We start from the raw sequence: 18,954 nt of genomic DNA, 5'->3' as shown, positions 1-18,954 counted from the left end.
ACATTACCTATCTTTAAAAATTCTATAGTCTAGGCCAGGGGTCCTCAAACTTTTTAAACAGGGGGCCAGTTCACTGTCCCTCAGACCCTTGGAGGGCCGGACTATAGTTTAAAAAAAAAACTATGAACAAATTCCTATGCACACTGCACATATCTTATTTTGAAGTAAAAAAACAAAACGGGAACAAATACAATATTTGTATTTGCATGTGGCCCGCGGGCCGAAGTTTGAGGACCCCTGGTCTAGGCAGTAAAGAAAATATCTCTACTTATTTACCAGTCTCCCTTTGCCTAAACATAAAAAAAACATAAGCCATATATAAGAACAAGTGAAATGCTGAGGGCAGGCACATTGATGGAACAGCTCTGTGCATCTGGCTAAAGCCTCCACACTGCCAGCCTTGGCCTGGATCACCTTTGTCCCCAACACACACCTACACAGAGCTCACACACCACCCATGCTGGCCACCCCAACACACACCCACACAGAGCTCACATACCTATAGTGCTGGCCACCCCAACACACACCTACACAGAGCTCACACACCACCAATCCTGGCCACCCCAACACACACCCACACAGAGCTCACACACCACCCATGCTGGCCACCCCAACACACACCTACACAGAGCTCACACACCACCAATCCTGGCCACCCCAACACACATCTACACAGAGCTCACACACCACCAATCCTGGCCACCTCCAATCCCAGCACACACTGAAAGGGGTTATTTACGGATTACTTTCTCAGATACCAGCCAAACAATGTTCCCATTCACTTTGTCAACCACCTTAGATTATACAACATTTAACACCTGGGAGGATACACTCAGCCCCTAAGGCATATACCAAGGGTGAGCAGTCATCAAGATGTTCTCCACAAGCAGAAAGGATTTGCCAGCTTCCCTCTGAGGTCTGGGCCCTGAAAGACCAACTGTGGCACGTTTGAGTTTCCATCAGGCCTGATGCTTGCTGGCTGCTGTGAGGTTAGGTCAGAATCCCAGGGCCCCGCTGTCTTATAAACATCTCAGCCTTCTGTTGGGAGCTGCTCACCTAAGCCTTACATCTTGGAGCTGAAAATATGCTATTTGAGAACCGCAGGATGAATGTTTGCTGACACTTGGAGCACAGCTGACCCCTCTCATCTTCAGACCAGTGATTGCTCTAAAAAAGCATGTACATTCACATGAACATAACAAGAACAGAAAGAAAGGCCCAGCTTTTTCTCACCATGTGCCACCCAGCCATGTTTGCACTGGTCACAAGTCCGCAGGTTAATCTTCCCCGGCTGGAAACATTCGCACGTGCAGTTTACCAGTGTGCAACGGATGGCCTGGAAAGTAAAGGCGGGAAAGGAGCGTCAGCATCTGTTCGAAGGCACATTTGTTCCCCGTTTTACTAAGGAGCAACCACTTCCAGGTTTAAAGTCTTCATGTTGGGAGGGGCCTGGAGAGGTTTTTGATACCATCAAAATCTCATAAAAATGTAAGAAAAACAAGGTTCATTAACTAAGAGAGTATTTCATGCCACTCATGTGTAACCTTTAAATGAAAAGCATTGAGTAGAGTAAGAATAAAGGATGACTTATCCTACAAGATGCTGGATTTGTAACACCAGGATCCAAAAGAGGAAAAAAAACATACTGCTGCTATTCCCATGTAAGTTCATCCATTTGGCAGTAATGCAAAAATTATACATTCAAACAAGATAATGTTCAAGTGAAATGTTGATGAAAGTAAAACAAAACATACAAATGTTATTAGAATATCATTCTTCTGCTGAGTTCCACTTAAATACTTCGTTAATCTTTCAGAGACATGTTGAAGACACTCCCATTGGCCCAATGAGACCTAGTATACCGTGTACTTCCAGTATTATTTATCACTTCCCAATTCCTTGTTTCCCCCCACTTGATATATTTATTCCACTTTCATTCCTATTTTGACAAATACAAAACAACCCTCCCTATATTTTAACAGTGATGCAAGAAAATAAGTCTAAATTTATTTTAAGAACAGATGTAGAATAGGAAAAGCCATTTATGGGAACATTTTATATCTGGAACAACCCAACTGTATCTTAGAAAACTTAAAAACACACTAAAAAATCTTTCATTTCTTTACAAGTACTTTTAAAAAAATCATCTCACCAATTTATATTATCAAGTGAATCCATAGAAAATTAGCATAAATGAAGTGTAACTGTTTTTATGGATAAAAACGTATACTTAAGAAGTATGCTAAAGCTGACCTAAGCTCCTAGACTACAGTTAATAAATTTACCTCATACATTTCCTTCTAATTTGCATGGAAATTCTGAAGACAGAAGGGATTTAGTCCGATCATTCACAGATTAACAATCTACTGTAACTACCTGAACTGCCAGGAAAAGATCTCTCTGCAGCTTCATATGTAATCAATGACTGCTGATTTGGGGGAAAGCGGGGGAGGGGGCTGAGGTGCTACCTGCAACTGCAATTCTGTGCCTCCAAGCTATGCTCACTTGCACCCCCAGGCGCTCATCTTCCTGGAACCATTTGGAGTTCTACATAAACTGCCTCATTTGTAACAGACAGGATTCGGGATTTCATTAATATGATTGGACCAAATTCCATTTACAGAGACTAAGACTGAACAGGCTTTTACTGCTCCCTATGCTTTGGATCGGGCAAGTTTAAAAGAGTTTTCTTTCACTAATGACAATTAAATCTATAGGCCCCTATTCAGTTTCTGATGTTAAAGACCTCACTGAAGACTGCTTTCCTACTTCAATTCCATCCCTAATTTGCTCCTCTATTACCACTAGGGAAATACTGAACTGTATAATCTGCGTGATATTTCAGGGTCTCTCTTCCACTGTCAACAATCCAATTACATATGAGCTAGGTTGTCAGACTTGGCTGTATGCATTCGTAATTAAAGGAACTAGTATTAAGAAATAAGGACACCAAAGGAAATGCCAACTAGGCAAGAATACTATATGTATGTGTAGGTTATAAGGGGAAATGTTTCTCCCAAAATTTCTTATCTCAACTTCAATAGTTACCGACTGAATGATATATTAGACCATCTCAGGTTAGAAATAGCTTCTTTAAATAACATGATCATTAGTTAACAAACTCACAACTTGACTGAACTACGGTCAAAACAAAACAGTTTAGAGAGCAGTGTTTCTATTAAAAACAAGGCACTGTACAAACTATCCGATTATAAATTCAGATATGGCAAGAATTTAGCATTAAAATATTTACATAATCTGAAGTGTGATAATGAAAGCTTCCATAAATTCTGAAAAATCCCCAAAAACCCTGTGTTACCAAAATTAAAGGATGACCAACAGAAAGAGATGATCTCTCAAGGACTATATGTTAACTAACTCAGGCACAAAAGACATACATATTTTAAATAATTAATTTGATAACATTTAATTATTTTATTAAAATAGCCTAATTTTTCCTGGGGTTTAAAAGTACACTTTTTAATTATAACAATATTTAGGACCTGAATAAATCAAGAGATTGTGGAATTGTTTTATTTTTATGTATACTTATGATTATGTATATCATTGATTCACTTACTCTAAACTCACTTATGATTCAAATATTTTCTCTTCCTAAATAACTTTATATGTCTGGCACATTTGGGAATTAAACTTCTCAGATCATCATTTCTTTATAAATTCTACTTTTTTTGTACCTAAGCATACAAACATTGGAACACCTCAACTCCTCTTGTATATAAACATTTAAGTACTGGAATATCCTTTTTGTATTTCTATGAATTCCAGAAGGTCTATTTGTTTTAAGTCCAGATTTATATACACTACAATTGTTCCTTAAGGGAATTATATATATTTAAACAATATGGTCTAAATAAATATTTTGAGTAAGAGAATATTGTGGCTTCAAAGGAAGTTTTATTCTAAATAACATTTTTGAAACGACATAAAACTTTGACATACTATTTACTCACAATAAAATAGAACCAATGTGATCACTCACCAACTCGCTCACACTTTAAAAAAAATAAATTATCATAAAACTATCAAAGGCAGTTAAGCCTCAAAAAAATGTACATGCTTTCGAAGGAGACAGTTGGGAAGAGCAGAAATAAGTGAGCTTTGCTTTCTATGAGCACATTCATTTCTTTCTTCCTTCAGCTAACCTGTGAGTGCTGCCCACTCACTGCTGGGCACTATGAACTATAGAAAATTCGGAGAGGCTGACAAAGTGTCAGAAACGGGACACCAAAGAAAGTACAGACAGTTTAGTCAGACTGTTCCCATGCCTCCAGGACCCAGATTCATCAGAGTGCCCTGTAATTCTTTCCTCCATTCTCACATGACCAGCATTCCCAACTCCCCGTGAACAATAACAACAATAATAAACTTTCTTAAGCCTGCAACGTATTACAAGTAATATTTCCTACTGCTTACCTTTACCATGGAGTTCTTGAAAGGGAAATCCATGCACCCAGCACCCAACTGCTTCCACTTCCTCACCACCACCTACATGCTAATTTTGCAACTGGAATTCTGCAACTGAAAACACTGCCTCCAAGAGGAATGTTCTCCTCACCTCTGGTCCCTTTTCTGGGCTCCTTGTCCTCCCAGACCTCAGAGCAGCTTGCAGCACTAACTTTCCTCCATAGAGACCAACTATCCTAGTTTTTCTGGCAGCCACTTCCCAGTCTCTCTCCACTGTAAATAAATACAGGTGTTTCCCATGACCAGGCTCTTCGCTTTTTAATTTGGCAATTCCATCCCCTCCTACGGCTTCAAATATCATCACTATGCAAAAATCATCCCGTTAAAGCCAAGTACTATGTCAAGTGGCAGGAAATAGATGGCAGAGTCCTTGTGCTCAAGGACTTCATGGTCAGAGTTTGTGGGTGGTGGGTTTAGAGGAGAGACCTAAGAACAGGAGGAAGCCCTTAAACAGGTCTGAGAAGCACTGTCTCTCCCTGTTTATTCCTGTCTTTTATTAAATCAAATCAAAGGCAGGACTTTTTAAACTTATTTTTAACAGTAAACGATTGGTATTATTCATAACAGTTAGATTTACTGGATAATTGGCATTTTCTAGATCCTGTGCTAAAAAATTTACAAACATTAACTTACTTAATCCTCAGAAAATACCACTAGGTTGGTACTATTATCCCCTTTATTTTACAAACAAGGAAACGGGGGTCGGGGGAGAGGGGGGGAGACTCTTAAGTACCTTGTCTAACATTGCTCAGTAGTAAAGTCACAGGAATTAGACGCAGGTGTGTGTGAGCTCTCCATCCCTGATTGGAAACCTTGAGTTACTATCTGATTCCCAGTTAGGCAGTCATGGACCTGTACATGCCCACCATCAAACCCCCACTGTGTACTGTTAACTCCTGCTCATCTCTCAGATTTCAACTCAAATAGTACTTCCATTCCCCAGGGCAGGTGCCTAAGTCAGCAGGCGGACATCCCCCAACGGGTCCGGACTGCAAGAGGGCACAGGCTGGGCTGAAGGACCCCCCTCTCCCACCAGCCAAGTGCACAAATTTCGTGCACCGGGCCTCTAGTTATGTTATATTTATACATCTGTCTGATTATTTGATTAAGGTCTGTCTTCCCTTCTAAATATATAAATTCCATTAGGGCAGGGCAAAACGCCCATTGGCCAAATAATAGGTGCTCAAGGGCACTTCAAGGAAAACAAAATTCTCTGAGTCCCTCTCCTCATCTGTCAAATGACAGTAACAATAACATCCCAAGAGTGTCAAAAGACTTAAATGAAATAATGAATATAAGGCATGTGGCACTATGCCTAGCAATAGTAAAAGCTCAATAACTGAAAACCATTTATGACCTCAAGAAACTTTCCACATATAATATTTGAATTAATTTTTCCTTATGATTATTCCCAATGTATTAAGTTTTTCCTACACCTTATAAAATGCTTAACACATATTTAGTCGTAATTAATAAATGAACACTTTGACATACATGAGGCCATATTATTCATGCTATAATCATCTACAATGAGTATGACAGGGATTATTAGTTTTAATACCTGGGTTCAGAAATGTTTATATGCCTCTTAAATGATAGGGTGGATTTCCCAAATATTAATCAGTTTATTTCTATTACTCATAGAAAAAGGAAAAAAAAACATACAATTAAAACCAGTATATTATAAATACTCACATTCAAAGTATATCTCAAATACATAAAATAGGGCAATTTAACAGAAAAATATTTATTTCTGCTTTGGTCAGTAACACTTTTGTATTTGAATATTAAATAAGAGTGCATTTGAAAGTATTTTGGGTGAGTTCCAAAGCCCTACTCAAATAATAGAGTCTGTTATCACTACAACTGAAGTCTCTCACTTTATTATGCTCATAGCTGACTTGAACTCTGCAAGTATATGTGACCTGAACATCAATCTTCTCACCAAATGACATCTCTCAGGAAAACACAGATTGATGCTTCAGCTAATATGTAGTGTACCTCACAAAAAAACTATACACAAGGCTAATTAATAAATCTCCTATTAGCTATTCCTTGTTTGGGAACATTTGTATAATTTACTTGATACAAAATAACAAAATGCAAAAATAAGGCCATGGGGCAAATAGAAACATAAAACAGGAAACATTACTCTGAAGGAACAATCATAGAAATAAAACCAAACCCTCCTCTGCCACCCCCCAAAAAATCTACAAAAAAACCCACAAAAAAATAAAAAAATGTTTTAAAAGTAAAAAAAAAAAAAAAAAAAGACAGACAACTAATTTCAGTTCTGGGATATATATATATATATATATATATATATATATATATATATATATATATAAATATAGATATATATATATATACATATACATACATACACGCACACAGCACACACAGACTAGTGAGCCTGTGCGCAAAAATTCGTGCATGGGTGGGGAGGGGGTGTGGCTCAGCCAGCCCGCACCCTCCTCAATCTGGTATACTCTCGCAATCCAGGACTGCTGGCTCCTAACCGCTCACCTGCCTGTCTGCCTGATGGCCTTAACCACTCTGCCTGCCGAGCCTGCTCGCCCCCAACTGCCCCTCCCGCCAGCCTGATCACCCCCAACTGCCCCCCTTCCAGCCTGCTCACCCCCAACTGCACCCCTGCTAGCCTGCTCACTCCAAACTGCCCCCCTCACAGTCCTGATCACCCCCACCTGCTCCCCACAACCAGCCTGATCACCCACAACTGCCCTCCCCTCTTGGCCTCTAACCGCCTCTACCTTGGCCAGGCCACCATGGCTTTGACTAGAAGAACGTCCGGAAGGTCTCCTGGAAGGTCTCCCAGTCTAATTAGCATATTACCCTTTTATTAGTATAGATTAGTATAGATAGAGGCCTGGTGCACAGGTGGGGGCCAGCTGTTTTGCCCTGAAGGATGTCCCAGATCAGGGTGGGGGTTACTTTGGGGAGTGGGGCAGCCTGGGTGAGGGGCCTGTGGTGGTTTGCAGGCCGGCCATGCCCCTATTGGGGTGGGGGTTCCCCACTGGGGACGGTGCCGATCTGAGTGAGGGGCTGGGGCAGTTTGCAGGCCAGCCACACCCCCATGGGGTGAATGTCCCCACTGGGAGGGCTTGACCAGCCTGAGTGAGGGGCTGATGGCTGTTTGCAGGCTGGCCATGCCACCCAGTGGGGACCCTCACCCCATGGGAGTGTGGCCAGGCTGGGTAAGGGGCTGAAGGCTGCTTTCAGGCTGGCCACGACCCCCAGCAGGGACCCTCACCCCGATAGTGGTGTGGCCAGCCTGGGTGAGGGGCTGAGGGCCATTTGCCGGCCCCTCCCTCGGCGGCCGGCCCGGGCGACCCAAGCCTCCCACACGCTCAGGCCGGCTCTATGGCCGCCCCCCACAGGCCCCTCCTTCAGTGGCTGACCAGGGTGGGCGGGAAGCTTGGGTCACCCCTGGTGATGGAGGAAGCTTCCTCCATTGCTGGGGGCAACCCAAGCCTCCCACTCGCTCCGGCCTGCTCTGTGGCCGCCACCCACAAGCCCCTCCTTCGGCGGCAGGCCCAGGCGGACGGAAAGCTTGGCTTCCTCCATCCCCGGGCGCGACCCAAGCCTCCCGCCCGCTCCAGTTGGCTCCGTGGCCACTGCCATATTTGTCCCACTAATTTGCATATTCCTTCTTGATTGGCTGTGGGGGTGTTGCGGAAGTACAGTCAATTTACATATTTGTCTATTATTAGTGTAGTTTTTTTGTTTTGTTTTTGTTTTTGCTGGGTGCTCCCTTCAAGTGTTCATTATCCTTGGCCAAATCTCCCATATGTAACTAAAAATCCTTCTTATGGTAAACCCACTTTCTTCTTATTCATTTCTTGGGAGGATACCAAGATTTATAGCACCCATTCTGTCCCATCATTTTCTACTGTAAACTTAGGTGGTATAATCTACCTGTATAAATTAATTAGCTACGATGAATGAACCTCTTTATTGGGTGGGAAAATTGTCCTTCAAAGACTGCTATCTAAAAATATATAAAAAGATAAAAATATGGTAACGAACTTTTCCAGGATTGTCACAGAATACACAGCAGTAATTGCAAAGTAACAGCTGTCAAGCATTATGAATGAAGAGAGTGATCTTGTACATGACCAAAAAGATGCATAGAGATTAATAGGCCTTCTACACACATGTACCCATCTTGTGTATGAGAGTCTAAGGCAGTAATTCAAGCATTGCCACAAAGATTCTAAAAAACTCACAGGAGAGTAATGGCGATAAAGTTAGGGAATAGCTCCCTGTATAATTTTCAAGGGAGTTTTCCCCCCTTCCATGTTCACATGGCTGGTCCACAAAACTAATGGAAAGGAAACAACTTTCAAAAAAAGTAGTTTTGACTTGAAAAACCTATATGATATTGTCTTTATAGAAGAACTCAGTGTCTTAAATTTGGCCAAATCGCAGCTTGAGAAAAAAAATTTTTTTTTTTAACTTTTACTTGATTGTAACACTCAGACGTGATGAAAGTAAAGGAACTTCCACCTGTTGTGCTACAGGATTTTGCAATCAGGTATCAAAACAAGACAATAACATGACAGTTGGGTAGACACAGAGCATTAATCAAGAGACTCATGGTTTTAAACATCCAAATAAGTTTTCTAACTTTTTAAACCTAAGAAGCCCTATCTAACTCTGACCAGGAGACTATTAAAATACATCTATAGCTGTAGTAAGGTGGGTATGTTTTCTGTATTTATACAAAGAAACATATAAATCTGAATTTGAATGAGCAATGTTCCCCATTTTCAGCAATTATGAAGTGTACTGTAAAAGGGCTCACAGAGTGTTAAACTGCAGTGTAAATGACACTACTCATAAAATAACAAGCTGCAAATGAGAATCAATGAAGTTATTCTGCCTGCTTAACAAAACCCATTCAAAAATTCACACAATGGGAAATTATAGCAAAAGTGTACATTTTATTTGGTGTTAAAATTAAGTTAGAAATCAAAGAATTACTTAACCCTTAAATAGAAGGTTTCTTAAAACTTGTCTAATTGTTTTTAATGCAGTATGAAGAGAGAACAACATGATACAGATGATCATTTTGTTGTATTCATGTACTCTGAAATTTCTTAATGTCTTTTCAACAAGGAGATCTTGTCATTGAGTGGGAAGATCTGAAAATACATGGTCAGTCCAGACTCACTAGATCATCTTTACAATAAACACACCTGAAATAGTTGAAAGAGATTCACTGGGGAAAAGTGGCCTTTGAATACCATTTACTGTTAAAAATCAAAAGATTTAAAAATCTCATTTTGAGTTTCCCTTAAAATGGATGATCCCTCCCAACTGGCCAATGCATAAACATACTATGGTATGTATATATATAAAAGCCTAAGCGACCATTCCACCGTTTGCTATGACGTGCAATGACCACCAGGGGCAGACGCTCAATGCACAAGCATGGAAACATGGAACAGACTGATGAATCTCAGAGGAAAGGGGGAGGGGGGAGGGTGGGAAGAGATTAACCAAAGATCTTATATGCATACTAGAGGCCGGTGCATGGATTTGTGCATCAGTGGGGTCCCTCGGCCTGACCTGCGGGGATCCAGCCAAAACCAGCAGTCCAACATCCCCTGAGGGGTCCCAGATTGTGAGAGGGCGCAGGCCAGGCCAAGGGACCCCACTGGTGCACGAATCCATGCACTGGGCCTCTAGTATCCATATAATGAAATATTATTTGGCCACAAGAAGAAATGAACTATTGATACATACTACAACCTGGATAAACTTTGAAACCATTATGCAAGTAAAAGAACCCAGTCACAAAAGACCATATATCATGTGATTCTATTCATACGAAATGTTCAGAACATAGAAATCCATAAATATAGAAAGCAGGGAGTGGTTACTTTGGGCTTGCAGAGCAGGGGATGGGGAGTATCTGAAGTCTTTTGTTTTGTTTTGAGGTGATGAAAATGTAGTAAAAATGACTGTGATGATAACTGCGCATACTAAAATCCACTGAATTGTACACTTTAAATGGGTAGAATGTATGGCGTATGAACTCTATATCAATAATGCTGTTTAAAAGCGGGGGAGAGTACAACCCCCTGCATCACCTAGTCTCTTAGTGTGCTAAATAGTTTCATTCATAAGATACTATTCCCCTAGCAAACAGAATGTGGGTATCCTGTCCATCTTTAACCCAGTAGGTCTTCAATAGGCAAATGCTAAATCAGTGAACAAACAGAAGGCAGAAACGAACAAAAGGATTTCACTGCTGCTTAAATTTGAAAATCCCTTTTACTTTGAAAATGTTAAGATTTGAAAATCCCTTTTAAAACTGACAGTTATTTTTAAAATCTGTTGCTACTTCTCTATCAGGAAAATCCAGGACATCTTTTAAAAACTTGGGGGAAGGGGGACCTCTCAGTTATAATGCTCAGCATACTCATATCAAGATACTAAAAGAACTCTAAGAGAACCTGTTTCAAATTGACAATGGTGAATTCTGTCATGGACACTAGCAAAAATATTTCTCAGTTTACTGTGATGAAAAAAATTACTTCAGAAAAAGTAAAAAAAAAAAAGAATTTGGTTTAAGGGGAGGGGGCAAAAAGGGAAAACCATAAACTTTTGAGTAGATGTTTATATATGAATATGAATGTTTCTATGACCATGTGTGAACATATAACTACAAACAGAGAGAAAGGACATACACACAGGCACATAAATTTTCGCAGACATGGATCCAATGAGCATCTGTAGTCATTATTTTATGACCACAAAGTACTATCATTCGACATGAGGAAGACCCCATTTAAATAATTTAGGAGTTCAGAGTAAAAATCAACAGCGGGATATAGCCAATTATATACAGAAAATACGCATACTCCTATGGTATCAAAGCATATGCAGGCATGTTATGTCCCCCACTCCCCCCAATTAAATTAGGCCTATGGTAATACAAGCGATTTTGTTAGGCAGTTCGTAATATTAGAGAAACAGGAAATGAAAAGGCATTTCAATTTGGGCAGAAACATTTTATTTTCTTGCCTAACAGTTTACAATTAAGATATTCCATTTATTGCCTGTATGTTTACAAGTTTTACAGACTATTTAGGCAGCTGTGCTAACATGACTAAAAAGGAAATATTCTTTCCCTGAACATAGCTATCATCTAATTGAAAATAAGGGGTTAGCTCACTGTAAAAAATAAGCACATTTCAACTAAACTCAGTCTCCATTTACCAGAACATACAACTTTATATGAGGAGCCAAAGCACCTCCAATATTATATGAATGCTAAGTAGTATTCCTCTCATTTCACCTTAATGTTGAATCAGCAATTTTGTATTCCATTGATATACATTTTATTCATTTTCACTAATGCAATTTGAAAGGTGGTAATGTGATTACATTTCTCTGTGGCATTCATGAAAACAATTACTAATATAATATGATAGGGAAGACATTAATAAGGAAGGGATTTATAATGAGATGCAAGAAGATGTATAAACCTTTAGACATTTTACAATGAAATGCTCCTCATTAGGCAAGAAGAAGGAGCAAGTCAAGATAAGGCTTAAATTCTGGAATTTCAGAAGCGGCCTCAATCCCGGGAAGAGTGACTTGCATGATGATACGTAAGTTGGTGACCAAGCAGAGCTGTGCAGGAGTAACCCAAGGTTTCTCCCAGGCTGTGCCAAATGTAAGGCATCATCCTATATCCATGGTGCATCTCCTTCTCAGACAGACTGCCAGGGAAGGACTCCTTCAAAGAAGAAGTCCTTCTAAATCTTGATCCTCAATAAAAAGAGCCAGTCACACTATTTCAAATGCCAAAGCACAGTAATCATACCCACTTACCAAGCAAGAGCATAAGGTGGATGGACCTTGTAACTAAATTGACTCCTCTAGGTTTGGAAAAAGAATTTATCCCAGTGAAGCAACCAGGGGCACAAGCTGTTGCATTTTAGAAAGTATATTTTCGAATGACAGCCCGGATTACCCAGGTCAATGGAGGCTGTCTTTGTGAGACTAATAATACCCCACTTTTGTGTGGCGCTCTGGAGCTTGCATAATACTTCAAAATACATTCTCGTATTTAATCATCAAAATCCCCCAAATTAGAGATTTTTCAAACGGCAGAAAATGAGGCCCTGAGATGTCTTTACATGGCCAGAGCCAGGAATCCAGGGCTCTCTCCGCTCTGCCTGAGTAGGAGAGTCAAGGAGCTGAATAATCCCCCTGGCTCCCCTCCTCCGCAGTGAGATTTCCTCAGATATTTTCCCAGCTCCAATAGGAATTTAAGACCAAATAGGAGATGTGGACGAAACTATACACAGAGGGAGAGGAGTGGGTGAAGGTTTAAGCCAACTTGAAAAGGTAGGGAAACCGCTAAGTGAGCAGTTAATTTACACTAGCGTTTTCTACAAAGTGGTACATTTTAGACAGAAAAAGCAACTCCAAACAGTGTTCCATGGAGTCTTCAAATGGGTATATTAAGAAAGTCCAAAATATTTTTTAAAAAGTGAGACAAGGAGGTCATCTTACCTCCCCTGCCTTGGGACTGCCCATTAGGAGCATATCTCAATAAACATTTTAATCCCTACCATTGCACACACAACTGTGCATCATTATTATGTCTGATTATGAAAGAACACGTTGCTTTGCCCAAGAGCAGACACCACCTCAGGAACTATACCTATTACAAATAATAATAATGATATGATGAACAGTCAACATGCCCTCCTGTACCTTATTTATGTTAGGTCACAGACTCCCCTGAGGTCTGTGCTGAGACCTGGACTGGCCTCGAGTGTCATATAAATCACTAAAGGCACATCTTGATTTTACCACTGGCTAGAGTCCCTGAAATTTTTCAAGTGAAACCTCTCAGGTAATACATTTAAAAAAAAACACCCACAAATACAATTATTATCATTTCTTCTAAAAGGTGGTTTTCTTAAATTAAATCCAAAGGGCTAGATTCAAACGCTCAAAGAAATCCTACACATTTCTATGGAATCTATAAGCATCTGAGGATAAGATGTGCCCTTGAGTGTTGAAAAAACATTATTCTCTTTTTTCTTTTAAGGATTAGTAGGTTTAAGAGACAAAGAGAGACATATATTTATAGAAAAAGACAGCAAGGAACAGACCATCTAGCTGTTAACAAATGCTTCCACATCACCAGCACACGGAGAGACCTGGGCAATGGCTGTCAGGAACCGAGCTAACTTTTGAAAATTAAGAAATAAATAGAAAGCCTTGTGGAAAATGAGGGAGTCTTCCAGCACAATGCTAATGTCATCTTGGGCATGTGGACTGGGTTCACATGTGTGTCAGCTGAATCAACATAATGGGCTATAACAGCTTCGAAGCAGATAATATGGTCCATTGGGTCAATAATCCGTGAACTAAGAAGGATTTACTTGATAGACTATAAATGGTTCATAAGAATTCAAGAATCACTCCATCAGATCAAAAATCCAATTTTCATATGGTGCCTTTCTAGGAATTAGCCAAAAGAAAGTAATAGCTCTGAAGGACTTCAAGGTCTATCAGTTTAAAATTTACTTTTTAAAGAACAGTGTAGAGGAGGAAGTTAAGAATTAAATGTGTGTCTCTCTCTCCCTCTCCCCTACCCGCAACCTATTTTAAGGGGAAAGATACATTTTATAACGGAAAGCTAATAAAACACAGAAAATACTCGAGGAGCTTTTCAAATTTTTCTATGGGTGCTTGAATGTATGGAGCCAAAAAAAAAAAAAGAAAGAAATACACACACAAATGCATTCTCTCACTCTTTCTTATATTCTCTCTCTCCTCCCCCCCCCCTTCTCCTCTTCTTCACATGTCTCCACATACCTACATACACTATGACTAAGTACATTACATAATTATTTCTAGGGTAGTAACTTAAAATAAAGATTTTTATTTTATTTTTGCTTCTTTACATGGTTTGTGTTGAGTGTGCTGTGTAAGGCCTGTGGCTATAGTTTGAGACAGCACAGAGATATTGGCAAACTCTTTCATCCTCACATATGAAAAAGTAGGCAAAAGGAACTACAGAAGGTAAACAGTAAAAACTACAATACATATTCAACATGTAAGAGAGAGAGAGAGGAGTGGGCCAGTTCCTTGGATGGCTAAAGCTCTTAGAGCCAGTGTTTATAGGTACCTGCAACTTCTGTCCACTCTAGAATGCAGAGTCGCCTTTATCCTGTATTGTGAATTTCACTGTGTATTCACACTAGGTGATAGTGGTGGTAGATTAATTTTTTTTTAATGTAAGCCTATCTATGTGAATAATTGCATTTACTAAGTGCGTGGCGACCAAGAAAAGCAGAGGAAAATGCTCCAAAAATATAACAGGCTGTAATTAGAATTCTCAACAAGAAAGAACTTCTCTGCTGGGGAAGAAAATGTGATCTATCACCTCTCTCTCAAAATGCTATTAGCCTCTCTTCATCATGAGGACAACAAGAAGGAATCTTTTCCTTTTCACGGGAGTAACACTAAATAGAGTAATAGATGTTTTTACATCAAACTACACTGGCTATTGACATAAGCTCCGTCCTCTTAACTTTTACATAAGGGAAAGAAAAATTCCAATAATTCTGAAATAGACAGATAAAACTTTTTTCTGTGGCTACGGCCATGTACTATTATATGTAACTGCTTATTTTTAAAAAGAGCCTTATTGGTGCTCTCTGAAGGATTTTCTTTTATACATAGCTTTATCCTATAATTTTGTCCCTGTTGGGCACGCTGCCTAAATTCAAACACAAACAGTCAAGCAATGAAGAAACATTAACACATTTACTGTGAACAAAAACTCCCAGTTGTACAGTGAAATTTTAATACATTTCAACTTATCTCTTTTACTAATGGGGAGAGTACAAACCCTGCAGGAATTCGCTCTGCAAACTGGTAATTACAGAAGACTCACTTTTTTTTTTATAATGCATATGTATAGTCAGACACAAAAAAAAACCCTGGCTGCCCTTTTGATGTAAGTAACAATAGGAATGTTTTAAAAATTATGAAAATCTACAGCAATTCTAAAGGGATGCATTATTTCATGGAAAACTGTCCTTTACGTCTGCATACGGGCACAAATAGACATATATTTAGATATCAGCTTTAAACACCAGAAGGCACCGTTTTTTCTGCATGTGCTTTTATGTAGTTTTCCCATAATCTAAGTGTACAGAATAAATTCATTTTTTTTGTATAAAACTAGGTGTGATTTTGACTATCATAATTTATCTATGACATAAAAAATGATATTCTTTCATCCCATACCTGGTTTGCCTATTTTGTCCCCTCTAGTATCAGGGGTTTAAATTTGTATATTGAAATCACATAGTATCTCTTAATTAAATAATTAATGGGGAAAAAAACTATGTACATACTTGCAGAGAACAAGAACCATATGTTGTAATATTAATAACATAGCACAGATAGTTGACAGAAATGAAGTAAAATCTCTGTTGCTATTCACATCACTTGCTAGACAGTTCATATTTATCTATCAAATTTTTGGTCCCATAACAACTTTCTAGGACATTGAAATCTGATAGACTGCTAAGAGTCTATCAATAAAGAATTTACATTAAACTCATAGATTGAAGTATTGGCATACTGGTGGGGGGGGGGGATGAAAGAGAAAGCTTGTAAGTAGACATAATTTTTGTAGTATTTTGTGAATTTTTAAATAAATAAATAAATAAAATTGCTAAAAATGCCCATATGTGACGGAGTCATAGCTGCAAATTCCAGGAGTGTCTATGTGAAAATGCAAACTATAAAACTGACATACACATACAGCATATACTACCAAAATATGCAAGTGGCCATACCAAAATCATTTCCTGGCCATCCAACTCCAGGTAAGAGAGGGATAAGGGGTAAACATTCCCAGTAGGTGTGTCTGTGGCAGAATTCACTCACCATTGCAGAGAAGAGACATTTTAGATTTACTCAAAAAAAAATAATCTTACTCTAAGGATGCATACCTCACTCTTCTTCTGGGCAATACTAGTAATATTCTAACCTTGGGTCTCCCTGTCATTACAGAAAAAAAAGCCCTCTTCCCTACCATTACCATCTCTTCTGCTTCCAAAGGCTACGGAAATAATAGCATGCCTGAGACAAAACAAAACAAAAACGAAAACCAGACTCATCACAGTTCAAGAGCTAGGCATTTAGGCACTGGCTTTGTCACAATGTGTCTATATTTTGGGGCAGCACCTACTGCTTCTATCTGGCAATGAAATGACACACTTCCCATTTTTTAAAAAAATTCCATATACCAATACATATGTAATATATACATGTGATTTACACATACATATATATTATGTTCTTTCCCTAAAGTCAGTTTTTATAACTGTGCATTTTATTCCTTGATTCAGGTGTTACTAAAAATATCAAGTGGGTTGTGGCTTTAATAGGAGTAAATTAAAAGTATACCTCAAGGACAGCTACATGTAAAACTTCAGCCTCTGCAAAACCCATTCTCCCTGTATAAACACAACTGAACATGAAGATCAACACCTTTAATATGCATGTGGTCTATCATAGACAAAGAGTGAATGCTTTCCTTTGCTAAGTCTACTACTCCAGAGACAGTGCTAGAAGTCAGAAACATAAACAAACATACCCTCCTAAACGAATTCTGACGGCAAAGCAATCATTAATATAAACTTAATGCCAACCATATTCAAGTAATTTGAAGGGTTAAATCATAACTTATGTACTATAGTGATTTATAACTTTCTTAGAGTCAAAAGGAAAAGCATAGAAATCCAATATTCTGATTTCCCTTGCTACAAGCACAGCGATGGTTGGAGCAAAAGCCTACATAAGCAGCCCTTCACGACATCACACACCCACCCCCTAGCACCTTCTCCAAATGAATGGGTCCCTAGATTTGTTTTTCAGTAAAGGCGAAAAGCAGGTAGAGAGAGTTCATTTGAATTCCCTGCACAAGGTGATGCAACCCTCCCAATCAATCTGCTTTCCTGCTCTGGAAAGGAATGAAATGGTAGTATAGAATCCTGGTCAATAGGTAAGTAATATAGGAAAGACAGACAGACAGATATAACACTTTCATACATTTCTGTTTTTCTTTAATTATTTAGAGGGCATATCCGTATGTTGTGGTGCGTCCACCCCTTTCTTCAATATGAGTACCATTGGGCAAGTCAATATATTATTGGATAATTAGATGATTAAATATACACAAAGCTTTGGTGGTCTGCAAATAATGATAAAGGAAGACAGCCACAACCAACGAAGTTTCACTGCGTTTATCACTAGCCCACATTCAGAACTCTGATATATAAGAAACCTATACCTAGCCTACATTATGAGTTTTAAGTAATCCAAGAGGGACCCTCACTAGACAACCACAGGCCACAGATACTCCTCTTCATGACACAGGACATCAATGCCAAAAACAAAGAATAACGAGCAAACAAATGACAGAGCACAGGTTGGTTTTCTTCAAAGTACCTCTTAGTTTTGCAAGATAATTGTTTCCTATACTATTTACACAATTAGCCTGTTCCACGTGGGTGAATCGTAAATGGATCAGGAAAGCACAATTCAATATGATTTCACTTAAACATTATCTGAATATCCATACAGCTGGCAGTGAACATGTTTTAACATTTCATGTTTGATCATATCCAGTAAATGTGAGGCTGTTATTTTAATTGTGAAATATATTACCTGTATTCAAGTTAGCACTGAGCCCTCACTGCCAGATGGCATGCCTAGGATATAAGTAGGAATGACAGAATTTTAGAAGTGGGTGTGTATTTGTACAGACTTTTTTTCAGGCTACTAGTCTTCCGACAGTTTTCAGCTTTTTACCTCTTAATCAGAGATTAACAAACTTTAGAGTTCGACTACATGATGCTTATCTAGCCAAATGCTAATTATCAAACATCACTGCCATATTTATCTCCATGAAAAATACTTTAGATCCTTGTATCAATTCATTGACACAGAGATTCCCCCTCTAACTAGTCTACTCACTTATTTTAAAATATTAATGATGGGGATGGGAAATCCTTTGGTGCTGAAAGTAGTGTAAGATTGTAGTGTTATGTCAGCCACTAACACTTGTGTGTGGGGGGGTGGTGGTTATACCGAGTTAGTAACAGGAGGCTCTCTGCACACAGGCGTCACGTATGTTCCTCTGCATTTGAGAAAACAGAACATATAAAGAACAGGGGTGGGAAATGTAAAACCTGGGCTGATAATGCCTCCCATGTGAAACTGCTTCTTGCTTTTATTTGACTCACAGAAAGCAGTGGTGGTGGGCCTTTTATTATTTAGACATCAAAGGGAGTTTGTACACTGAAGGTGAGATTTACTAATGTGCTGAGAAAACACAGTTTCTCACCACAATCTCATCTGTTGCTATGGGCCACAGGTTTCCACTTCTTT

The 18,954-nt window shown here is 39.1% G+C and overlaps 1 protein-coding gene across 1 annotated transcript in view; it reads right to left on the bottom strand.

Moving 5' to 3' along the window:
* The window catches only part of BNC2 (basonuclin 2), a 295,227-nt gene that overhangs the window by 151,210 nt on the left and 125,063 nt on the right, over positions 1-18,954 (bottom strand). Inside the window, 1 exon segment of the mRNA XM_023758914.1 lies at positions 1,234-1,336. Within this exon segment, the coding sequence (XP_023614682.1) occupies positions 1,234-1,336 (103 nt within the window).

The sequence above is a fragment of the Myotis lucifugus genome, unplaced genomic scaffold (assembly GCF_000147115.1).
Source record: "Myotis lucifugus unplaced genomic scaffold, Myoluc2.0 scaffold_144, whole genome shotgun sequence".
Classification (NCBI taxonomy): domain Eukaryota; kingdom Metazoa; phylum Chordata; class Mammalia; order Chiroptera; family Vespertilionidae; genus Myotis; species Myotis lucifugus.
This window is presented reverse-complemented; position numbering and strand designations above follow the sequence as displayed.